At 32.5% G+C, this 27,403-nt stretch overlaps 1 protein-coding gene across 1 annotated transcript; it reads left to right on the top strand.

The window, feature by feature from the left end:
- Positions 1-603: 603 nt before the first annotated feature.
- LOC134702399 (sushi, von Willebrand factor type A, EGF and pentraxin domain-containing protein 1-like) lies at positions 604-25,775 on the top strand. Its single transcript, XM_063563302.1, has 24 exons — positions 604-652; positions 1,294-1,464; positions 2,957-3,098; positions 4,124-4,242; positions 4,581-4,760; positions 6,594-6,845; positions 7,320-7,526; positions 10,904-11,110; positions 15,199-15,678; positions 16,042-16,203; positions 16,873-17,034; positions 17,708-17,897; positions 18,265-18,437; positions 19,045-19,215; positions 19,462-19,692; positions 20,274-20,444; positions 20,702-20,887; positions 21,425-21,586; positions 22,624-22,737; positions 23,090-23,275; positions 23,647-23,805; positions 24,356-24,391; positions 24,654-24,759; positions 25,552-25,775. Exons 1-24 carry the CDS (start codon positions 604-606, stop codon positions 25,661-25,663), a joined length of 4,128 nt encoding a protein of 1,375 aa, XP_063419372.1. The 3' UTR covers positions 25,664-25,775.
- The last annotated feature ends 1,628 nt before the right edge of the window (positions 25,776-27,403 follow it).

The raw sequence follows: 27,403 nt of genomic DNA, 5'->3' as shown, positions 1-27,403 counted from the left end.
ACCCTTTTCGTCATTCTCTTGTCCCTTCTCTCCTTTCTACCGCCATCTCTCTCCCTTCTCCCGCCCACTCTCCCGTGCTCCCAATACCCTGTCCAGGTCTTCATAAATGTAAATAAAAACGAATATCTATTGCATGCTATATATTTTATCTTTCTTTGATTGAATAAAGGTTTCTGAAAGATATATAATTTTAATTCGCCATTGGTAGTAAAGAAGTGATCTGAAAGGCGAGACCATCGATCAGAAGTCACAACCTTCACGCAAAGAAATACAACACTATGACCCCTTCTTTTCTTAAAAAAGACGTTTATACAAATAACATTCCTTACCACCAACACAACCAACAACAACAACAAAAGCGCTATGAACAGAAACATCGGATGAACTATAAACCCCCTAGCTTAAACAGTTTCTGTTCAAGTTATAATTTTCGTCATTATTACATATTTAAGTGGCAATTTTTAACTCTTTGTATACTAGGTAGGATTTGTGTCCAAGGAAGTGTGTCCAGTATCAAGCTATCTAAAGACGAAATGTGGATACAACTCAACATCCGTTCCAAATGGCAAATCATGTCGACTATCTGAACCAAAGTCTGCCCATATGACTGAGCACATATGTGAGAATGGAAAATGGATACAAGTAGTATATGGTATGTACAAATAACAATAATCTTATTATAAGCTATTCAGATCTCTGGCCAGGGGCAGATCTATGGTTCTCAAAATTGAAGCGTTATTCCGGAAAACGTTTAAAAAATATTGCCGAGCGGAGCGTTGAGAAACTGCTTTTGAAACAAGTTTGTGATAAACATTCATCATACAAATTGTCAGAAACTTGAAATTTCTTACTCGTTTTTTTTTTTACCAAAAAACTGCGGCATACATCGCAGTGGCTGCAGACATCGTGTATAACCGGCTTAGGATTTACAAGTAGCTATAGATAGACCATGATATAATGTATACGGATTAAATTTTTCTTTTGCTCAGCATTCATTTAATCACATGCAGATGGCCACCAAGTCCAAACACTGCAATGTTGCATTCTGTGAAAGGACTTATTTTAAAAATCTTTATAAAGGAATATTGTATTATTCTAAACGCAGTTTAAGATAAAACATTTGTCAATCAATAGCTTGATTTACATATAGCGCTTATAGTAGTAATGTTGAACTATTTCACGTAAGTATTACATTTTTTAATATACATGTAGCTACTTATTGAAAAAATGAACATGAACAATGTGCATACTGATGCAGCCTAAATATTTTTAAAAGTTCAAAATCTCTTTCAGGGAACTTTTCATTGCGAGAAAAAAGACAAGCAATGAGTATAAGCAATACACTGGGTACAATTGGTACAGGAATTGGAGAGGTTGTAGGAGGTCCTGTAGGTGCAGTTATTGGAGGAATGGCTGGTTCTGTTGTCGGAGATATCTTATGTTTTTTGTTTTGCCAAGATGAAGGTAGTTCAGTTTTTTAAAGAAAAATACTCATTTCCATCAGCTGATGAATGTTATTTGTATTTTAACAAATGGTCACTGAGCACAATGAGTTTTTGTTCAGAATAAACACTTATACATGTAAATAATAGTATGAAAGTACCGCCATGTTTAATAGGACATACCCCTCAATAATGACAATGAAGTCAAAATTACACTCCTTGAAATATATATATTTTTTTAAATTTCATTTTAAATTCAAACAACAAATAAACTGTACGGGAGCTCTTCATGTCATTATTTTGTTTCTTATTATACCATTTTTGAATTCGTTGTTCTTTCTATCCTTTATTGTATTTTCCTTACATCTTAGCACTCCTTCATTTTCTACTGTTTCATTGTTTGCCTTTTTTCGATGCATTCTGCAATACTTGCTCATTATTTTCTTTTCCATCAACCCAATCCATAGCCCATCAACGTAATAACTGTAAGAAAAGTATTTTCTTTTTTATAACTACGTGTATCTTTTATCATAAACTAACAACTTACACATAGAGAATCAAATAGATCAATATAGCAGGACAAATATAAACCTTTTATAAGTGCGTTATGAGTTGCTTGTTCAAAGTCAATATGCATAATCTTGGCCACAATGGAATTCGAAATTGTTTTGACGACAGAGATCGCAAGTCATTTTATAATTTTTCTCATAACTTCATAACACTGTTCATCTTTCGCTGGTGAATATGTCGTAAAAAACAGGTACATAGTTTCTATTTTCACATCCGTGAAAAAGTATATAACTATTGAAATTATTTCGGACAGCACTTAAAAGTTCCATCTATAAATATTGCAGAAATGTCATTGCGAAGACACTAAAGATGAATGTAGAAAAAATAAGTATACATCAAGTACCTTTCACGCGATCATTTGCATTGGCCTTCCGATATGTATGACCAGTATACACTCACCTATGTGAAACTGTAAAGAGGAAATATATAATCGGCACAAATGAAAAAATAAAATGAAAGAATACAAATTTTAAAATTTGTCGCAAATGACATACGCCCGATATCGCCTTTTCCTGTAGAGCAATTTATTGTGTTCAAGCAGTCAGTTTTGGCAGAAAGTCACGTTGGAGAGGCACAACATATTAATGTTATGTAACATCAAATCTCTTTTTTTGCCTTTTGGTCTTGGTTAATTTCTCTAAGGAACCGATTTCATAAGAGAGAGAAAAAAACCTTTCACAAATGTATCTGTATATAATCAAAGTTCATTAAAAACCATTAGCCCTCTCCCTTGAAGTTAAATTATTGTTCCCTTATATTATAGAAGACGTACTTGTAATTTCTATCGCAGAATATCGTGTATGCCATTTAAGTCGAGTAATTGTTGACAGTCAGGATGCGCAGTACTAGCCTGCAAGACAAGTAAGACCGAAGAGCCTTGTTTAAATGAAAAAAAATCAGCCCCTACCAAATGAATTTTAATCTAAGTTGTTTATTTAATTCAGGTCCTCCTCCAAATCATCCACCATCGATCGATTGTACCAGTTTTAAAATTGACGCCATTGTGACTGCACCACCAGGGGATATCACCAAAGTGATAACATTTGGACCATTCAAAGGAAATGATCCTGAGGATGGTCAAACAATGTAAGTATCAATGCATTCAAATATTCCAAGGTGTTGACAGTTCAAAGGGAATGATTCCGAGGATGGTCAAACAGTGTAAGTACATGTAGCAATGCATTCAAATATCCCAAGGCCTTTTTGTAATGTATTTAATAATTTATATGTTTGAGCAAAATTAAACAATTGATTTGGTCACATGGGAAGATATATATTGTGAAGCTACATACAAATTGATACACATGGTTTTTTTTTAAAGTTTGTTACTATTCTTAAATGTCAATTTTCTTTTATTTTTTTAATCAAATTTCTACACGAAAAGACCAATACACAGTTTGAACAGACATATTAGCTGATAAAAACATGAACATTTATGACCAATTGATATAAACTCCCCCCCTCCCCCCATTGTTGTATATAATCTCCGTGCAATTGCATCTCATTGTTATATGTGTCATCCCGAAAATATTTAAAGTGCCCAGGACCAGTACGCATCTGTATACATTATACAGGAAGAGATCCCCTGGACTTTAGGTTGACTTGGTGATTTACTCGAAATAGTTGGTACCTTAAGTTTCTTATGTTTTCATTAATGTATTAAATCATAAGATAAGAGAGGTGGCATGATTGCAAATACGAAAACTATTCAAATTAAACGACTTCAGTGAAAAAGGTCACCGTACACGTGCGGCTTCATAAACGAATAAAACACCATATAGCAACAGTCCACAACACAACAAAATGAGGAACACCTAAAAAAACCAAAACAAAAAAACCCAACATACTAACTGAGATCACAAAATAAATAAACAAAAAGCATAAATAAATGACTAGCACCAACCAAAGGCAACTCAAATTTAGGCTCCCCATTTGGGACAGACATAGAAAGAATGTGGTGAGATTGAAATATGTTAGTTATCCCTTCTCCTCCAACCTGTAACAGTGGTATAACAGCATAAAAAAGTCAGTTGCAAATGGTTTGACTTTGAAGTAGCAGTTACTGACAACTAGTTAAAAGTCATTAAGTTTATACGTTACTTTTTATACAGCGTAGAAAGTAATCCTCCAAGTCCAGCTACCTTACATAGAGGAAAGAACCAAATATGGTTTCATACATCAGACAAAGAAGGTTACCAGACATCATGTACAAAGAATATTAATGTAGAAGGTACATTTAGAATTAAAGATAACTTTAAATATCACGACAGTTTGAAATGTGTCCACTCATTAGATAGACAAAAAGCAAAGAAAAAACAAACAAAACAAAAGAAGAAGTTGTATGAGTATCGATCTTATTTGAGATACAGGTGAAAGGACGTATTTAAAATAGTTTACCTCAAGAAAAAAAATATGATTTGCTTCTAAAATCTCGTATACTGTAAAACTGTCTATATTAGATTAAAAAAAAGTTTAGAAACTACACATTTTTGTGTACATGTATACAAACTGTCAAACACCTTTTGTCTTAATATGTTTGATTATTTGTCTCCATATATTTTGTATCAGTGATAACATGTCAGCAGCCATCACGGCCTGAGAATGGCTACGTGACATGTAAAAATGCTGAAGTATTGATGGGAACAACATGCACATTCACATGTCAAAAGGGGTACCAACTTAACGGACAACCCAAAATAAAATGTATTGCAGAGAAAAAGTTCGATCACCCAGCACCAACATGTTCAGGTTAGTTATTGTGTAGAGGTTGAATCAATACCTCATCTCATTTGTTCTGATAAATCAATTTATATTTTGGGATCACGAATTATCAATTAATTTTGACAGTATTTACATCTATCAATTTGTCAATATGGCTATATATACCTTGTACAAGTATTTAGAAAATAAAAAAAAGGAACAAGTTTAAAAATAAACAAGTTAGAATCTTAATCTTACTTAAACAGCGAAATTCATAAAACAATGTTAACATAACTTGCTGATGAATTAATTACAAATAATAAGTATGATGATTTTATGAAATCTAGCTGCTCCAAAATGTGTCATGTGATGTTAACATGTATTCTTATTTTGAGTGTTTCTAACCTGCAGGATAACGCACGTTCAAGATTTAAGTAAAATATATACAAGTTAAGTCCGCCATGCAGATGTCAATCTTAATAGCAATGCTCAGTAAACAGTCTTACGCTTCAGGCATTTGGAAGTTATCTCTAATACTGACATGTTATTCATAATCATTCTTGGTATAAAAATACCACAACTGATATATTTTTCATTTCAGTAATACACTGCACAAATGACACAAACATTCGACCTTTCCATGGACACGCGAAATGTGAAAACAACACCGTAAGCTTTCCTTTTGGAACTTTTTGCGTATCTCAGTGTGACCAGGGATATGTTTCACAGTCATCACTGGGGAGTAAATGCAAAGAAGATAGAAAATGGTCCAGATCATTGCCTTTGTGCAAAGGTAAAAATCTTCAGTTAGTATGCTCATATAATCCTCGCCTGGTTTAACCTACACCTTAAAAAGTAGCAGCTTACCGAGCTTTCATATCAGCCGAATAAATGTTTTATGCCAATTGTTTTCCTGACAGTCGCTCTAGTATAAGCATAATAAGGTTATCATCTATTCAACACGACAATGTATTATTTCATATATATATAGGGTAGAAAGGAAATAGAAATAAGGTCACTTTTGGTGTTTCTGATCGGTGATAAAACTCTTGTTAATATTTCAGTCCCTACTAATATTTAAAAGAGGGGCGAAAGATACCAGTGGGACAATCAAACTCATTAATAAAAAACAAAAAAACTGACAACAACATGGCTGAAAGAGAAACAAACCAAACAGACAAATAATAATATGTACATGACACAACATAACAAACTAAAACTAAGCCACACGAACCCCATCAAAAACTTGGGGTTATCTCAGGTGCTCCGGAAGGCTAAGCAGAACCTGCTCCACATGTGGCACCCGTCGTGTTGCTCATTTATTACATATCCGGTAAATAGCCTGATACATTACCCATTTCCATTCTTAATTTTATTTTTCGGTAGATCATATTCATGAAAGGGAAGGGGATTGTAGTTACAAAGTAAGGAACATATCCGATATCATCTGTACAACGGTTTTTATCATAACGATCAACTCGTGAAGGTGTCCGTACAATTTATAAAGGAATGTTTTCAACTTCATCCTTTTGAATTCTTGGTTTAATTGCTTCCTTGTGAGCAACACAATATATACTTAAATTGTCCATTGGTGGTTCTAATGTTGCACAATTTATACATGTGACTGTTGATCCTTATTTCGGGACCTTTGTATTGTATTTGTTATTAGTTTTTTGCTCGTACTGAACATGCTGGAAGTATTTGCCACATAATATTAGACAAACGACAATGAATTCCCATCTTTACGGCACGCATGTGTTACTCTCTCGAATCACGTTGATGTAGAAACACATCACAATAATGAATTGTGCACCATCGTTATAATTATTTAAACTCTATATAACTTATTTGTTTCATTTATGTTTATCAATTTTTCTTCAGATAAAACACCCCCAGAAATTATTAAATGTCCACCCACTATAACTACATTTGCTGATATTGGAAGTAGCAAGGCGAGAGTATCATGGATAACACCATCAGCTAAAGATAATTCAGGAGTGGTACCTACCGTGACACAAACAAAAGGGCCATTGTCCGGACAGATGTTTGAAAATATAACGGAAGTAGCCTATGTCGCAGAGGATGCTAACAGTAATACATCTCCTCTATGTACATTTTTTGTTATTGTACAGAGTAAGTTAAGTTATTGTATTCAAGTATACTACATGTAAACACAGTTTACGTTATTTCGTGTGAATTCGGACTTTAGTCCGAAAATATACTAGTATATTTTAATGCACATTGAAAATATACCAAAAGCAATCTAACATAAGGACTTATATAACTATTTAATCAGGTCTTTTTTCTATTCATATTTGTCAACAATACTCAAAAATCTGTACTTTTAAAATCTAATACATAGTTAAAAAAACTTGTCTTTAAGTTTCCACTAATATTCCCAATAGATATTGTACGTTTTTGAAATCTAGATCAGCAAATATAAAAACGTTTACAGTTTGTTGTCTCATAGGCACTCATACCTCACATCTAATATCTTTGATAAAATGATTAATATGTGTTTCCAAATTTTCCGTCACTGTTGGTTACGTTTTGCTGTGAATAATTTACAAACATGATTATTAAATGTGTTGTGTTTTTTGTTTTTAGTACAGTTTTGTGGTACTCCAGTTTTTAATGGGGATCTCTATCTTCAGTACACGTGCAAAAATAAATTTCAGTATGGATCCGAATGTGATATAAAATGCAAAGGGAGTTATCCTTTAGTTGGAAATGCGAAGATGACTTGTAGAAAGAATGTGACATCTGGTGAACTTTACTGGGATTGGGGAAACCGAGAGAAACCGTATTGTAAAAGTAAGTAAATTAACATACTCCGCTAAGAATGAGCAGCACATACTGGTTTACTACTGATTATATATCAATTGTGTGTATTTTCTTCTGTTTATGCAATTTTTATGTCATATTATCATATACTTAGCCTAAAAAACATATGATTTTTACTGTATGATAATAGCATTAATTGAACGTAAATTCCATATTTTTCGAATTGATGCTTAGCGGGCTGATATGAAAAGTTTATCACATGCTTCGATTGTTATCACATGCCTTTCCGTAACGTTATCGCATGGCATTCCGGTGATACTCGGCAAATCCCGGAAAATACACCTCAAATGCTACGTTTTCAATGAAAAACATTACAAAGTAGTGTACAAAACAATGATTTGGATATTTGAAAGTTAATTGTGTAAAATTATAATAAAAACATTGATAAATAAAAAACAAACAAACAAACAAATTATTAGTAAATGCATTTTTAAAGTTTCAAACAATATAATTTTGAAATTACTTTTAAAAAGTTGATTTTCTAAACATGTTTAGTATGTATATTTTTGTCGATTCGTCCATATTAAAATATTTTTCTTCTCTGTTTAGTCATATGATAGAAAGATTTCATATCGAATGTACTTAATTTGGGGTTCGACGTCCGTTAATTTTTTCACGTTTTGAACTCCTATTTGGGAACCACGTTAAAGGATCAATATAGGAATCTGATTTTTTTTCTCCACTGTTGAAGCATATGATAAAAAGATCATAACATGCCTTGTTTCTTATCACATGTATCATCAGCCCTCGGTCAATATCAGCCCTCGAGCCATGCGGCTCTTGGGCTGATATTCAACCTTGGGCTGATATTCAACCTTGGGCTGATAATACATGTGATATGAATGTAAATTCCATATTTTTCGAAATGATGCATAGCGGGCTGATATGAAAAGTTTATCACATGCTTCGATTGTTATCACATGCCTTTCCGTAACGTTATCGCATGGCATTCCGATGATACTCGGTAAATCCCGGAAAATACACCTCAAATGTTACGTTTTCAATGAAAAACATTACAAAGTAGTGTACAAAACAATGATTTGGATATTAGAAAGTTAATTGTGTAAAATTATAATAAAAACATAGATAAATAAAAAACAAACAAACAAACAAATTATTAGTAAATGCATTTTTAAAGTTTCAAACAATATAATTTTGAAATTACTTTTAAAAAGTTGATTTTCTAAACATGTTTAGTATGTATATTTTTGTCGATTCGTCCATATTAAAATATTTTTCTTCTCTGTTTAGTCATATGATAGAAAGATTTCATATCGAATGTACTTAATTTGGGGTTCGACGTCCGTTAATTTTTTCACGTTTTGAACTCCTTTTTGGGAACCACGTTAAAGGATCAATATAGGAATCTGATTTTTTTTCTCCACTGTTGAAGCATATGATAAAAAGATCAAAACATGCCTTGTTTCTTATCACATGTATCATCAGCCCTCGAGCCATGCGGCTCTTGGGCTGATATTGAACCTTGGGCTGATAATACATGTGATATGAATGTAAATTCCATATTTTTCGAATTCATGCTTAGCGGGCTGATATAAAAAGTTTATCACATGCCTTTCCGTAACGTTATCGCATGGCATTCCGGTGATACTCGGCAAATCCCGGAAAATACACCTCAAATGCTACGTTTTCAATGAAAAACATTACAAACTAGTGTACAAAACAATCATGATTTGGATATTAGAAAGTTAATTGTGTAAAATTATAATAAAAACATTGATAAATAAAAAACAAACAAACAAACAAATTATTAGTAAATGCATTTTTAAAGTTTCAAACAATATAATTTTGAAATTACTTTTAAAAAGTTGATTTTCTAAAAATGTTTAGTATGTATATTTTTGTCGATTCGTCCATATTAAAATATTTTTCTTCTCTGTTTAGTCATATGATAGAAAGATTTCATATCGAATGTACTTAATTTGGGGTTCAACGTCCGTTAATTTTTCACGTTTTGAACTCCTATTTGGGAACCACGTTAAAGGATCAATATAGGAATCTGATTTTTTTCTCCACTGTTGAAGCATATGATAAAAAGATCATAACATGCCTTGTTTTTTATCACATGTATTATCAGCCCTCGGTCAATATCAGCCCTCGAGCCATGCGGCTCTTGGGCTGATATTGAACCTTGGGCTGATAATACATGTGATATGAAAAAAGCCTTGTAATAATCTGATATTATCATATACTTATATAAAATAATGGTATAATTGTACCCCATGATAAATCTTATTTGTACCTATATGTTTTTCATAAAACTAGAAAAATTGCCTTAGACGTGTGCTATGACTTTTGTTATCAACTGCTTCTGGTTTATATCAACTGTTTCCGTTTCATATCAGCTGCTCCCGGTTATTATCGCATGCTGTGCTGTAACGTTATTGGATGACATTTCGACGTCATTCGGCAAATTCCGGAAAATGTACCTCACTGGTACGTTTCTTTGTTTAAACCAAAAAAAGTTATTAAGAATCAGTAAAATAAATTTGCAAAAATTTGCAAAACAGAAATTACAACAAAAGAATTTTTTCAAATTTTTGAAAATATTTTTTGTCTGTATGTCTTCTGTTGAACTACATGATAAAAAGAACATACCATGTCATTTTTCATATCAGACCCCTTATCATCCCATAGTCAAAATCATTCCTCGAGCCTGTCGGCTTTCAGGCTGATATCATGAACTAGGGTTGATAAGGGGTCTGATATGAAAAATGCCATGTTATAAACTTTATTTATCAATGGAGCTGCATATCGTATCTAGAGTGTCCTAAAATTTGATTTCATATTCTTTTGTAAGTATGCTATTCTGTTTGAAATGTTTTCAGACCGATCGCTCATTAGCGTTATACCTAGTAACTCATTCCTATAGCGGGGTTATCATGAATTGGAAATACTTTCATTTTGTAGTAGAACTTGTTATCAAATCAAATAATTGATGTGTAAAGCCTTTGGTGACTAAGAGAAGATGTTTGGAACGATTTAAATACTCATGGGAAAAAGTACCTTCGTAAATAATTGAATGATTCAAGAATATGTAAGCTTATATCTGTCGTTTTTTTTTTTAAATTTTATTGGCAAAATGCGGTAGACGTATGAAACGTTATGCCATTTGCTAATATGACCATTCAAATTGTATACTAGCATGTAGTATTTTGGATTTTACATGCTTTTCAACTTTGTTCTTGTTTGGCTTTATAAATATTTCGATATGAGCGTCACTGATGAGTCTTATGTAGACAAAACGCGGGTCTGGCGTACTAAATTAAAATCTTGGTACCTTTGATAATTAATTACCTATAAATCAGTTTGAAATAACTACTTTGTAGAAAATAAATGTCCAGTACTCCAGCCACCAAAAAATGGAGCTTTAACGTGTGATAAGTGGATGTATGGTACACAGTGTGCTATGCAGTGTAACGATAGATATGATATACCACTTGGTGTAGGGGGAATAGCTACGTTTACAGGATTATTTACCTGCTCTACCGTGGCTGGGAAATGGAGCCCATTACTGACAGTTCCCGGATGTACTTGTAAGAATATGATTTGAAAGAAACGATAAGTAATAAACTGTTAATGACGTCTTTAAATCTGTTGGATGTTGAATGAGTGATTGACACGTTTAGTCTTATATACATGTTTTTATAAGTTGTTATAACCATTGGAGTAGCAGCTAGAAACTGTGAGTACTCTCAAATATGTACTCCTGCTTTCTTATACATTCAGGTATTTTACATCCAATATTGTATGGAAATATTCTGCAGAAAGCACAAAAATGTCAGTATTCACCTCAGAAGCGAACAAAACTTTAAACTAGACTTATTAAGAAGGGACATAGTTACGATACTGTTGTCAGGTCATTAACGATTGCATATTTTGGTGTTAATATTGATTCACTTATAGGGTATTTACATCGGAACTAAACACATTTATTTGAAAACCAGTTGTTGGCATAACACGGGTTATGTTCTTCTCATATATCTGTTATGATGGTATGATACTAAACCCATAACGGGAAAGATTGCGCCTGACATTCATATGATGAAGACATAATCTTTCAATCAGTTTGATTAAAGTCTGGAGCTGGCATGTCAGCTAACTGCTAGTAGTCTGTTGTTATTTATGTATTTTTGTCATTTTGATTATTTTCTTTTGTAACATTTTCTGACATCAGACGCGAACTTCTTTTGAACTGAATTTGAATGTGCGTATTGTTATGCGTTTACTTGTCTACATTGGCTAGATGTATAGGGGGAGGGTTGAGATCTCATAATAAATAAAATTGAGAATGTAATAGATAGATATAGGAAGATGTGGTGTGAGTGCCAATGAAACAACTCTCCATCCAAATAACATTTAAAAAAAAAGTAAACCATTATAGGTCAATGTACGGCCTTCAACACAGAGCCTTGGCTCACAAGGGACCGCCACAATTTTTGCGCCTGTCCCAGGTCAGGAGCCTCTGGCCGTTGTTAGTCTTGTTTTATTTTTCATTTTATATTCTTGTGTATAATTCGGAGTTTAGTATGGGGTTCATCACTGAGCTAGTATATATACACTGTATTTGTTTAGGGGCCAGCTGAAGGACACCTCCGGGTGTGGGAACTTCTCGCTGCATTGAATATGGTCGGGTTGTTGTCTGACACATTCCCAATTTCTATTCTGACTTTTACTCAGTGCCTATTATTATGTGAGGAATAAATATTCTGCCTCGTCCGGATCTTGTTTTGTCAATTTTGTTGTTGCTTTGTATCGATCTAGTGAGTTAATTTCTTAATTTGTTCATATGTTGTACTGTTATAACACTGTTCCAGGTTAGGTGGAGGGATGGAAGCCAATTAATATGGTTAAACCTGCCACATGTTGTAAATGCCTGTCTCATATCAGAAGCCTGTAATTTATTGGTTGTTTGTTGCTGTATATCAGCTGATCCTAAATATCATTTTTACTGTATATGCCATAAATGTCTAATGTAGAATGATAAATAAACAGACGAACTTTTTTTAATTTTTGAAGAAAATGAAGAAAATGAGTTTAAATGTATATGTTCAAAAATACATAATACTAATAAAACAAAGTAAGAGATGCTAGCGAGGTTTTATCGCGCCTAAAGCCATCCAGCTGTGAAATATATACCAAAATAGGTGAATATTTAGGACATTCCACGAACAGATCGTGCAGGTGCTTTATAACTAACAGGTAAGATGTTGTTGCAGCAAAAAATATTCATTTAAATACAATTATTAAATTTGTATAACGTAGAATATGTTTGGTCATTCAGTTTCTTCATATTTAACTAAATTCAACTATGATGATTTCGTAATGCTAGTCATGTTTACTGTCGAATAATGATACTTTTCTTTCATTTTTACTGTGGAGCGAATCATTAGTATTGTACATGTATATGCGGTGCATTTTCACTGTCAGTATAATTTTATCCTTTTTTTTTTTTTTATCTATTACAGGTCATTTCTTTAAGCATGTAGAGCAAGACTTTGGTTGACTTGCTTGCTTTTTTTATTGGATAATCATTATGATAACACTCAATTTAATTCAAATATTAAAAATACAGGTTAAACTATGCCTATTCATATTGTTTTAAAATGTCAATCTTATTTACAAAGTTTATATAAACAATTATACAAACAAAGCACGCAAGCCAACCAAAGTTTTGCTTTACATGCATTAGGAAATTAGATGTAAAGCCTTAATTTAGCCGACTTGCTCAAACAATAGATAAAGTAAGAGAAAGATTTGATAAAATTGAACTTACGGAGGAAAGTTTGGTTTTAAAACACTCTAATAAATTCAATAGAAATAACATTTATTTCAAATGTATTCCATTTAGTTTCTTATAAAGCGTATAGGGATCTTTATCCTTATTTTTTTTTTATCCATTTCCATGACACTTCACCACTAATTACGTACATCTTGATATAGATTGAACCTTTGTTTTCCCGTTTAAAAGGTTTTACACTGGAGCCCTTTATAACTTGCTGTTCGGTGTGAGCCAAGACTCCATGTTGAAGAATGTATTTTGACGTATAATGGTCTACTTTTATAAATTGTGACTCGGATGGAGAGTTGTCTCATTGTCACATACGACATCTATATATGGCTCAAAAACGAAACGAGACGGGATAAAAAGGGATAAAAAAATCCACGCTACTTTTTTAATATATTTATAATGGGCTTAATATGAGTCAGAATAGAGTTAAATAGTGGGTCGCATTTGGATATTCGCATGCGTATGTATTGCGTGGAAGATAACGTCCTCAAATGTACTCGTTTCAATTTTACACAGACTGCACTTAAACTCCGCCATATCAATTTTTAACTGCAAAAAAATATAAAAATATCTTCAAAATTTTGATGAAAATCAAGGAGAAACGTAATCTGAAGAATACAGTATGACATTTTGAGAATCGCTTTTGTTACAAGTTTGAAAAGCTATATATTTGATGAGGAATGAATTAGGAGTTTGTATTTCAATTTGGAAATACATGTATCATAAATCCTAAAGTCATCAACTTAGTTTTTTTCATTTGTTGCAAGTCCATTTATCACATAATTCTACAATAAAAATTCCTCGCATCTTTGGAAATTCTACATTAATAATGACTGCACTAACAGTGATAATTCATCGCATCTATAGTTAAAATGGATCGCTTTCAATAATCGATATGCTATATTATGATGCTTTTATAACACTTATTTGAACTTTAATGCTATGTTTGTATATTATAAAGACATATCACAATGAAAATATGCTAAAACCTACCTTTAAATCACTTAACTTGATATTTTCAAAACGTAAACAAATACAGTTTTCCCATGATCCTTTATTCTACAATAGACATACCCGCATATAACAGTAAAAATGAACTAGCTGGATTCGCACTTTATATACACTGTATATCATATTTTGTATTTAGTTTTTTCTTTAACATACATTAGGCCGTTAGTTTTCTCGTTCGAATTTATTGCGTTTGTCATTGCGGGAATCTTATATAGCTGTCACTGTGATATTGGTTCTGCTGGTTGTTGCAGCCCGTTCGTTGATCTATAGTTGTTTAGGTCTATGTTGTTTGGACTGGTAGAGAATTATATCGTTTGCAGTTATACAACATCTTTTATTTTTGTATTTCGATAGTTGGTTAACAAAACACATGATATAGCATACATACGTACTTGCTCAATCAATGTTGCAATGGTATGTCATAACAAAAGTTTTTTAATCAAGTAAAATTAAGAATGTCATTGGTTTTGAAGTTTTAGAATTTTTTATTCACTAGTGTAATTTCCTAATGATTGTGGCAAAAAAATTTCATTAAAGATGTCCCTGATTTAGTACCATTTATAAATACCGAATCACAATACATGGTTTTTGTACAATGTATCTATTCACAAGAAGAAAAATGTTGCATTTTTCAACTAATTTTCAAAAGCTGAGCGTTGAGTATAACTTTGAAAAAAAAACATTTATCAGGACATCATGAAACATAGAACATTTCTTTAATTCTTCGAAATTTGTTTTAACTTAATATGTCCAATAGAAGTATATGTGTTCATTAAACAATGAAAAAAGAGTTAAATCTTTTTTCTTTTTTTTCTCTTTCAGCACGAAGAATTGGTAGACACCATCGGATACCTGGTGAACTGGTTTATAAAGGAGATTGTAACGATAAAGCAACACAAGATCAGATTAAACAAAACTTTGTCAATCTCATGCAAAAGCTGCAATCTGATCCTGGTTTTATAGGTGTTTGCCCGAACAAGATAACATGCAATGTCGAAAACGTAGAGGTGACATGTGGGACAACTAGAAAACGAAGACGAGCTAGAAGAGCAGCGAGTGATGAAATTTTTCTGACTTTTGCGTTCATTAGAAAATATGAACCATTTGGTAACGGTACAGTCAGTGCAATGAAAAATGCAAACGAAAAATTTCAACTGGTCATTAATATAACAAGGAATATGATGAATCAAGGCGTGATGGATGTACCAAATGCTCAAATAGATAGGACATCCTATCAGTTCGGCGATGTAGACATTGATTGTGACCCAGGAAGGTTTCCTAAATATTCTACACTTACATGTGGTAAATATGTTATCATTTTTACTTTTTGAATTTGTTGTTCGTTTCTAAACTCAAATTCCACACATTATAGCAACATTTTCCTTATTTCTTTAGATATTTGATATGCCCGTACTACAATTTGTTTATCTGTGAGTCATATTTCAATTGATAGTGTGTGTCAACAAAATTTTAAAATGAGTAACCTTTGTATTTTTAATACTTTTATGTTTATGTTTAAAACAAGTATCATTAGGCTTTGAATATGTATACTGCTACTTTTAAGGATGTTTACTGTATTGAATGCTATTAATCAATATGTGTTAAACCAAACAGTACAAATTATAGTACTATCTGGAAAACAATCATTTTTGATTTAATTTTAAGCCGCATGTGCTGGAGGATCCTATCTCGATCCAGACGTAGGGGCGTGTCATAAGTGTCCAAGAGGGTTCTACAAAAGTGACATTGAAACCGTTAATTGTACAGCCTGTCCTCGTGGTATGTCCACAGAAGATGAAGGCACAGAGATGGAGACAGAATGCAAAGGTTGGTACAACTAATTTTAATAATTACATGAAACTAATGAAGAACACTTATTGTAATCGTGGTTTTTAAATGATAGAAAGCCATATAAACACCACTTGCTGATTATGTTGTTAAAACGAAAGGCGGAAACAAAATGATAACGCCATGGCAAAATCCAAAATAAGACAAATCCCAACATAGCAATTGGTGAAGACCCTAAAAGTTAGTTGCACTTGTATTTTGAATGTTATTCATAATGCATGTTTTTGTTCTAGTGCATAGGGAAACCAAAACGTATAACTATATATTTAAAAGCTTGGTAGTTCCATATACTATTTAAAGCTTCAAGAGGGGCATCAACAATCATTTAGAAATCAACTGACGTCAGCCTTATAAAAATAGCTTTATAAAACGGACAATATACATGACTTCAACAAGTTCTGGTAGATCTTTTATTTTGTGGGGTTAAATGGCTATGTATAGAGTGTAGACAAAGGATAAGTGTATTTACACCAGCCTAATTGAAGAGGTTATTATGCATTCATGTTTTACAGTTAGGTTTGTCGAAATGATAATGTCACTTCTCTTTTAATTCTTCTCTATCTAGTGTCGTGTTGCGTACATAAATATACATTGATTTATATTACTTTCTGGTTGTGACACAGGTATTTGAACATTTGTATATTACAGACATATGTCCGCCTGGTTTCAGTTCTGCTAATGGACTCGAACCATGCACACCATGTCCAGTAGGTTTTTATTCATCTACAAAAATGTCAACAAGTTGTGACAGCTGCGATGAACACCAACTGACGAAAAGTTCAGGCAGCTCGCATGCATCGGATTGCATTGGTAAGTAAAACATAAAACGAAAATAATATTCATATATACATGCAGATTAAAACAAACCAATACATGGTCTTTTCCATATCGGCGTGTGTATCATCCCGATACGTAAGTGAAGGGTTGCTATTGGTCGAGGGATGATAATCAATCTAATACGGAAAACGAAATTAAAAAATCTTTGTATCATTTACTTCCGATAAACTAACGCATCCAGGCTGGATACAACAAATTAGCCCGACCATGTGACGACACGCAGAGCTGATATGCTTCCTCAGTTTGGATGTGTGTTCATAATTTTCGCTCTTTACATCTATAATGATAAATCTATCATATTAATACTAAAATATGATAAATAAATATGCACTCTACAGTTTCAATAAAAAAAGTTCTTTTAAAGATTATGTGTTGTAGAGATTGCTTAGAAACTCCCTTATGCAATGTGGATCATATTTTTTTACTATCGTGTTCAGTGACACCGTTTTTGGCGTGGATCCTATTCCAGTTACTATTTCTGGTTTTCCTTAAACGTTTGGACACGGGTGTTATCCTTAAAACACAGGCGGTGTGGTGTATACGGTAATTATATTATATATTTTTTTTCATGATTTGTGTGAATATTCTCAATAATTCAACTTAGGAACAGTATCAAATGTCTGTAAAACTTTGATCTCGTTTTTAGATTACGATTTGCTACTCGAAGATGTTGATGTGTCTCTTAGTCTTAAAGGAAACATTATGACCATGCAGACGTTATCCGTGTCGCTGTGGTGTAAACTTATACATGATCATAGCAGATTGGAAATTGACATAGGCGGAAATGGTGGATTGCATTTGACCATAGAGTCCAAAGTTTGCCTGACATATGCAGGGTGAGTTTATAACTCACGCACTAACACACCTTTAATGTTTATGTCTGTTATGTATCAATGTTTTTTTTCGCATTGAATATTCACATGAGACCTGATTCACTTTATAGCGTGATTGAAACATTGGTATTGCTTTAAACAAATAACAGCTATAAGAGAGAACAGAACAATTATTTGATGTATTAATGCACCAACACAAAATTTCCATATCTAGATTAAACTCCGCCTTGATACTAATGATGTTATCAAATTTTTTCCTGTACAAAATTAAAGATTTTTTTTTTTATTAGTTTTAATTGACTGCTTCCAAAACAGTAGTTGTTTTGTCTGGAATCGTTAATTGGTTATTAAAGATATTTGATATTTTTAGACAAACCGTGTCAACTGGTGTTAGCATAGAACAAGAGACATGGGTACACGTGGCTGTAGTAATTGACTCTGCTGGGAACATACTTCTGTATAAAGGTGGAAGTAACAAGCTTACCAGACATGTATCACCAATACAAATAACTAAGCCAGCAATTCATATCAAAAGCAGGGCAGGTATGTTTACTTGTTTATAATGTGTATAAATATTGGATATATTAAAAAGTATTTTTTTTTTTTTTTTAAATACAGTATAATTTATATGTACTTATGACATTGACAGAAAATAGTGACCTAGAGGTAATGTATTTCTAACAGTCATCGTTTAAAAGAAGAAAACAAAACCATGGTCATGCAAAAGTTTGTTTCAAAATTCATAGCTTATAAGGAAAAAAGTCCTGTTGCACTTGTTTTAATATTGAACATGTTTAAGATCATCTGTTCTACCCTTTAAACACAGAATGATAATAAGGACAAGCTTTAAACATATATTACACCTTATGACGTTTAAAAACATTGCCTGTTCCAAGTCAGGAATATGACAGTTGTTATCCATTCGTTTGATGTGTTTGAATTTTTGATTTTGCCATTTGATTCGGGACTCTCCATTTTGAGTTTTCCTCGGAGTTCGATATTTTTGTATTTTTACTTTTTTTTGAATACAAGGGAATTGAATAATCCCCCTCAAATCTTCTTTATAAAGTCTTTTTTTACGCCCCAACCTTAGTAAGATTGACAGAGAGCGATATGCATTTCAACAATATACTATTTTTGTTGTTTGTAGATATACTGGTATCAAGTTTAACTGTCATTGAAAAGGCTTTAACGTTGAATGAAGTAAAGCAGCTATCACAATCTTGTTCCACCACTGCAACAAATAGTCTTCTAACAAGTAATGATTTATGGAAAAAAGATTCGAAGGCATTTCAGATGATTATTCCAAGTGTCTGCGACGGTAGGATTTATAAAAATACTCCTCATATAATTTATTCCTAAACTGCAATATTACAATAATTATACCTAGTATATCTGTGTAGAAGAAGTTATAAACCCTGCTGTTTCCATTTACTTTTAGTATACATAGTTTAGTGACACAATTTATTACAACGTAGATTTTCACATGTTGTCGTCCTGAATATTTATGTTAAATATTTCATCACAATAAAACACTATAATTATATATATATTGATTTATTTCTAGCTGTCGACGAATGTGCAGCCAATCCTTGTCATGGTCATATATGCCAAAACAAGATAAACGGATATAAGTGTATGTGTTCTGGTGGTTATACAGGACAAACATGTCAACTTCAACCAGATTTCTGTAAAGGACACGAATGTGAAAATGGGGCAACATGTAGAAATGGTGCTTCAAACTACACTTGTGTTTGTCCGTCACGATTCAACGGAACGTTTTGTGAGATAGCACCAGGTTTGTATACATTATAACAAATATGTTGATTTGTTAGGAAGCCATTTCTTAATCGTAGAAACTGTATTGATAAAGTATACAGTTTTGAACATTTGTATGCTGCCGACGTCTTTATAGGGGACAGTAAGTGTTGCCCTCGTCCGCCCATTACTACGTGCAATCGTACGCCCTAAAATTGGTTTCCGTTCTCTTACTCATCCAAATGTTATGAAACCTTTACACACTGCTTAAAACCTTGAAATTGAGATCAAGTTCAAATTTAGGTGACGTCAATGACGTTTAAAGTTTGTGAGTTATGCCCAATGATGACGTTATTTACAAGTGGGGACATTATTTGTGTCCCAATGACACATTTGCTTCTCCTCTTACTAATTTATTCTTTTATCGATTATGCTACAAATACAACAATATAGTACAAATCATACACAGCATACTTTTTTGAACACATCACATTTAGATACGCTAAAATGTCCATAAAATTTGCAACAAGTTTTTGTTCCATGGTAAATAATTCACCAGTATATTAAAAATTGTGTTCAAATGAACGAAATTATGCATGTACAATAGTTTTGTATTTACAGTAAATGGAGGTTGGACTGATTGGAGTGAATGGTTACCCTGTTCCACGTCTTGTGGAGGCGGAGATCAGAACAGATATCGGTACTGTTCGAATCCAGTTCCAGGGCTTGGTGGTCATATATGTGTTGGAAAATCTATAGAAAAGAAAGTTTGTAATACAATGACTTGTCCAAGTAAGATATCTGAACTGATACTTAGTTTACTTAATTTTGCATTTGACGTTATTACTTTGCCTTGCATTATATCTTAAATTTTGGACGTCTTTCAAAACAAAGTGTGTTTTTTGTTATCATTATTAGACTCTAAATATCGCAGTTTCAATTTGCGGTTGTTGTGTTGTGAATTTAGTCTCAAAGAGTTGTTATTTTGAAGTTCAGAAATGTTCGAACTGCACTACCTAAATCAATAAAATATACGTACTTTTTTACAGAATGTCCAAATAAACCATCGGCCTATGGTGTTCATATGACATGTAATACCAGTGGTGATACGACTACATGTTCAGCTACTTGTAGACCAGGACTTGCATTTGTACCTGGCAGAACAACACTGAAACAATACAAATGTGGACAATCAACTAATTATATTTGGAATGGACAACCTCCATCTTGCTCAAGTAATAGCTTTACAACGATTTATATAATATTCTACTCATACAAAAAGTACACGTGACCATCTAAACTTTTAAACAAAAAGTCATGTAAATACTTGAAAAGACTACCGCTAACCTTACTTCTACCGTCTCAATGCAATGAATCACAAACTTTTTTTTCCATCATAAATTGAAATATTTGTCATAATTAATGTCTCATAATTATATGTTCCAATTTACTAGATAACACAAGATACATTTACTTTCACACATAAACAATCGAGTAATTAGTATTTGAAACAAAATCATAATCTTTCATTTTGTTTCGTTTTATTTCCCAAATCGACATTCTTCTGTGGTTCTCTGGTTTTGCCATTATGACAAGAAGAAATGTTCGAAGCGACCATACATGAATACTTTAAACAAGAGCAGATTTGATGAAAAGACTGTAGTTAAATGCTTAAGAATCAGACATATCTAGACTTAGTCGTAGTACATTAGATAATAAAAAGTGATCATACCGTTTATAATAGGAACTATGTGTGTCTTTCTGTCATATAGAATTACATGGACCAAGTACAATAGTAACTCATTCAGCAATGACATACACAAACTTTCCATGCCACAAGGTTGAAGATGCTAAGACAGAAATATTGAAGAATGCAAAATCGGGACTTCAGTGTGGCATTAATAAAACATGTGAAATAAACGTTGAAATCAATGGTAAGTTTGTCTTTCAGAAAAAGCTTCTCTATTATCAAAATACCGACAGTTTGTATAAATATAGCATAAAACAAGTGGTTAACATGATCTACAAAAATCGATTTGTATCCGCAAACATGGTATTGCAATACTTGAAACAACTTAGGAAAAATAGGCTTTAACAATTGAAAATAACATATAAAGAAATACATGGTATTTGGATGTTCTAGATGAGGAACACATTAAAAACAAATGTCATTTGGATGTTCTAAATGAAGAACAGATTAGAAACAAATAAACGAGGATTTATCAACATACAAGTTTATTCCTAATCACAGGGATCATATATGTGTTGGAACATATTTATCTGTAATCAGAAATGCAAAAGTACCAGTTTTTCTTAAGAGGCAAAAAATTGACCAAATGTTTACCAATTATTTTTATTTGAATCGAAGAAAAATACACATGATTGAACGAAACAACTAGTTTAAAAGTGAAGGGAGTTTACTTTAATTATTTTTAGCTCAAAGTAAATAAATCACTGTTCTCTTATTTTGCTTATGTTTCATAAATTTGCATAAAAAGAGAGAATGGATGTGGTGGTATACAAGGGAACAAAATACCCGAATATCAAATGTCTTAAAACCGTTATTAGAAATCCACTTAAAAGTCCCTTGTCAAAAAGAAAAAACTGGTTTTGTTCCTTTCTGCAATGATTAGACGATTAGCGTAAAAGGAAAAAGAAAACGAGTATAATGTCAAACAAACAATCAATGCTGACTGCTGTACCCAGTTTTGACATTTGTTCTTTTTATGTCTGTTTGTTTTTTCACACATCTGTTATCAGTATAATGGAATTTTATGATACTGTCAAACCAGAGAGAGTTTCAGCTAGCTATAAAACCAAGTTTAATATACCATTTTCTTTGCCTGTACCAAGTCAGGAAATGACAGTTGTTTGATGTGCTTGAGCTTTTTTGCCATTTCATAAGGGACTTTTGTTTTAATTTGTCTCGGATTTCAGTATTTTTGTGATATTACTTTTCAATATTTTGAAGGGTGCAACTCAAAACGTAAACGTAGTACAGGAGTGGATGCAGTAATTACTCTAACAATACCATTAGACAATGGAGACAACTTAGATTTGGAGAGCTATACCTCTACAAAGAAACGTCAGTATTTTATAATGTGTTCATAAATATGCAAGTAGGTCATCAAGATGACTTTAAAAATATAGACATTACATCCCTCTTTCATTTACGAGTGTTAAACAACAATGTAATGGGTTTACAGGGTCAATACATGAATCCGATTTTTTAGTGTTTTCCTCTTTAGACTGTACTCTAACAGCGATTTTATGTAAACAAAAAAGTGGTTTCTGCTATTGAAACCAAACAATTATTTGTCAAAACAAAACAACAACATTCGATTATATTATCTAATTTAATACGTTTACGTTTAAGTCTAAAACTTAACATTTCCTTAAAGCTTGATATATAACATTGAAAATTATATGTTTCACAGTTAGTCCAGCCCTCCTAAATCTAGTAAAGGCCATAGCGGAATTGGAAAAATCTGCACAGGAAATTAACAAGACTGGCAAGGTTTTTGAACTCTCTGGTGTAAAAGTACAGTTTGATAAAGTAAAGGTTCAAACTTCAAGCGAGGTCGTTTGTTTACCAGGCAGAATACGAATTGAAGCATTTTGCAGTAAGTTTTATCAGTGATCTTGGTAAGAAATACAAATATCATAATACTAAATAAATAGATCTTTGGCATATAACAACATTACGCGTTCATAGTTTACCGTCCAAATCTAATAGATTAATTTATAAGACACAAATCTTGGTGACAAACAAACACTGAGAGAATAACATGACCCCTGCTATGCATTCACAATGCGAATTCCCACTCAGTCAAATGAAAATAGAATTGATAGTTCCAAAAGCAAGACTTGAGAATAAATTGACTAGACAAGAATGTGTAGAATGCTTTTTCGTATTACTACCAGAAATATAAAATGTCCACCGAAAATAAATATTTGTACACTGTCTTAAATTTTATTGTCGTTATCATTGCAGTTGAGTGTCCGACAGGAACTTTCTACAACAAACAATTGAAATGTGAGCCCTGTCACTTAGGAATGTACCAAGATCTTACAGGTCAAACAGTTTGTAAACCGTGCCCAGATGGATATACAACAAATATAGTAGGGGCTCAACAGGATGATCTTTGTACAGGTATTGGTATATTCATATTTGTTAATCGGATATTATAATTGTTTAAGAATTTGAAACCGAAATGTCTGCAAATACTTTATATTTACAATATTTGCTTTTTTCACCGTTTTGACAGTATGTCACCATAAATGATATTGACTTGCCGTCTTGTAACAGTCTTTGTTAATCTTGTATCGCATACATCAAGGAAATAAAGGTTGGTATAAACGAATCTTTAATTTTTGTGTGTACACCAACAAATATAACAGAATTATTATATCCGTAAATAAAAATTATTGAAAACTCGTAGTTTTATCTCAATCGATGATCAAATTATACGAATCAAACACTGATTGCAATATTTCACCAAGGAATGCCATCTTTTGCTAAATGTTTTTTTGATAAATGGTAAGACAAAATAAGCCTTGTATACATATTTTATTTTGTAAAATATACTGCTTATTGATGTTTTCCACTTTCTAAAGGAACCATGCACAATTTTCACTTGATTTAAAGCATGCACTGACATTTTTTTCTGTATTGCATACAATATATATTTTTATATTCGAAGTTGCTAAACCAGTTGACAGCAAGGAAGATTCATCAGGTAAGGGTTAGTTCTAATGCAAGAAGAATTAATTTTCGAAACATATAAGAACAGAAAGAAAAATTAAATAATAGGGCAAAAAGACCCAAAAAGAGATAAAAGTATTTCTTAAAACATTCTATTGGTGTCAAGTTCTCAAATTTAGCGCTAAAATGCAATTATAAACATTAAAATCAATAATCAGTTGTAGTAAATAAAAGGACGTTAATAATATGTCTATATATATTTCACAAGAAACTGTAGTTTATTATTTTATTTACAGAAGCTTCTGAATCCTCAAAGCTGATAATTATAACAAGTTCTGTAGTTGCATCAGTTGTGATTATAATAGGAATAATTGGAGCATTACTTCTACGACAGAAATTAAGGTGAATACATATATAAGAAGTTTTTGATAATTATAATTTTATGATAATCAGATAGATAATATAACAAACCTTAATTTAATACCGAGAGTTGTAAATACGTTATTGGACGATAACCAGAAAACTGCATCACAATGGCTCCGTATTGACTTGTTTATTTCTCATGGCACCGCCAATAAAAGTGCAGCGGCGTGTATATCTCTCTCAGTTGATACAAGTTTGAAGAGAGGTAGGAAGTGGTAAAACAGAGAGCATCATAAGTCAGTTGACCGATTTGTAATATTGATTCATATATATACTATGGAAATGTTTAGTTTGTCCTAACAACATGAACCACTTTCTAGTCGTTTTTCGGTTTCTACAATTAAAATCATTTCACGTGAACCAACCAAAGCCACCAAATCAAAGTTCAAGGGATGCATCCTTGCGTTAAAACATGCAGGAAGTATGGTAATGGATCTTTGACTCTCTTATTGTTTTCCCAAGCACATGTGAAAAATTCATAGATTTTATTTGCACAATTTAAAGAGTAACACGGGATTGCGTTACGGTTTGAAAACAAATGTTATCCTTAGTACTAGTATATCATTTTGAAGATCGAAATACATGATATGTGCGATTTATTTCTGCTTACAATGTCCTTTTAAGACTTCAAGAATAATTTTAATCCAAATGGTAGAAGGGTATTAGAAGCACACATTAGGATATGTAAGATAGTTAAACTACCAATTTGAGAAAAAAATGCATTGATTAAATGTTTGTTTTTATACTTTAATTTATGGTTTAATATTACAGGATGAAATACAGGAAAAAAGACATGGGCAGTAATATGAGCTTCAATATGGTAAAACCTTCAAAGAATTTGCCAGGAAAATCCACACAACTATTTATTAGAACTAGACATTGAGTTTATCATGTAATAGTAGGAAATACATTGAATGAATAGGAATTATATGTTTCATTGTTATTGAAAAATTACAAACGTAGATAGTTTGTTATGTTTGATTTAGTTTGGTTTTAAAAAAACTATATATTATTTAAGATAGAAGATGTGTTATCTTTAGTTTTAAAAGTTGTGTTTGTACAGGTTAAAAAAATAAAGATCTATATTTTTACAAGATACGACATCCGTTAAATTATTTAATTACTTTTTCACAATTTCAAAAATAAGTCGACTAGACTTTTGAACATTAATGTGCGCTCTTAATCGTGTAATAATTTTCAATGTTTACATAGAAGTATTTGAATATGAATACTATAATTCTTTTACAAGAATCATTCTTTTCTGAATATCTAGCTGCATACAGATTATTGGAATGCCATTGAGTGATATAAAAAGCCACCAGAAACCTATACTTTTTATCTACTTCATGATACATTCAGACAGTTCATTAAATACGTATCCAGTATTTCGAGAAGGATATAGACTTTTTGAACACTGTTCAAATTGTGGATTCACGCTGGTAAAATATTTAGAATATGATCTGCATACCCTTTAGAAGAACCTGCAATTAACCTAGATATTGTTTTTGCTTTGGTGGCTTAGTCTTGAATGTTTGGTAACAGTGGATTGTCATATGTCGTTGTTTGTTTGGGATAAGGTGATGTGTGATTTCCGCGTCCTTGTGTGTTGTAACGAGACTTGAATGTTTGGTAACAGTGGATTGTCATTTGTCGTTTTTTGTTTGGGATGAGGTGATGTGTGATTTCCGCGTCCTTGTGTGTTGTAACGAGACTTGAATGTTTGGTAACAGTGGATTGTCATTTGTCGTTTTTTGTTTGGGATGAGGTGATGTGTGATTTTCGCGTTTTTATGTGTTGTAACGAGACTTGAATGTTTGGTAACAGTGGATTGTCATTTGTCGTTTTTTGTTTGGGATGAGGTGATGTGTGATTTTCGCGTTTTTATGTGTTGTAACGAGACTTGAATGTTTGGTAACAGTGGATTGTCATTTGTCGTTTTTTGTTTGGGATGAGGTGATGTGTGATTTTTGCGTTTTTATGTGTTGTAACGAGACTTGAATGTTTGGTAACAGTGGATTGTCATTTGTCGTTTTTTGTTTGGGATGAGGTGATGTGTGATTTTCGCGTTTTTATGCGTTGTAACGAGACTTGAATGTTTGGTAACAGTGGATTGTCATTTGTCGTTTTTTGTTTGGGATGAGGTGATGTGTGATTTTCGCGTTTTTATGTGTTGTAACGAGACTTGAATGTTTGGTAACAGTGGATTGTCATTTGTCGTTTTTTGTTTGGGATGAGGTGATGTGTGATTTTCGCGTTTTTATGTGTTGTAACGAGACTTGAATGTTTGGTAACAGTAGATTGTCATTTGTCGTTTTTTTGTTTGGGATGAGGTGATGTGTGATTTTCGCGTTTTTATGTGTTGTAACGAGACTTGAATGTTTGGTAACAGTGGATTGTCATTTGTCGTTTTTTGTTTGGGATGAGGTGATGTGTGATTTTCGCGTTTTTATGTGTTGTAACGAGACTTGAATGTTTGGTAACAGTGGATTGTCATTTGTCGTTTTTTGTTTGGGATGAGGTGATGTGTGATTTTTGCGTTTTTATGTGTTGTAACGAGACTTGAATGTTTGGTAACAGTGGATTGTCATTTGTCGTTTTTTGTTTGGGATGAGGTGATGTGTGA

The sequence above is a fragment of the Mytilus trossulus genome, unplaced genomic scaffold, assembly GCF_036588685.1.
Source record: "Mytilus trossulus isolate FHL-02 unplaced genomic scaffold, PNRI_Mtr1.1.1.hap1 h1tg000457l__unscaffolded, whole genome shotgun sequence".
NCBI lineage: Eukaryota > Metazoa > Mollusca > Bivalvia > Mytilida > Mytilidae > Mytilus > Mytilus trossulus.
Note: the sequence above shows the minus strand (reverse complement) of the source record. Positions and strands in the feature narration are given on the sequence as shown.

What these genes read in the sequence shown, in the direction of transcription:
- LOC134702399 (XM_063563302.1), top strand. Translation starts at nt 604, where the DNA reads ATGACTGAGCACATATGTGAGAATGGAAAATGGATACAAGTAGTATAT. An exon ending in GATGGAGACAGAATGCAAAG is followed by an intron (nt 16,204 to 16,872) that starts GTTGGTACAACT and finishes TGTATATTACAG; the next exon opens with ACATATGTCCGCCTGGTTTC. An exon ending in CTTCTACGACAGAAATTAAG is followed by an intron (nt 24,760 to 25,551) that starts GTGAATACATAT and finishes TTAATATTACAG; the next exon opens with GATGAAATACAGGAAAAAAG.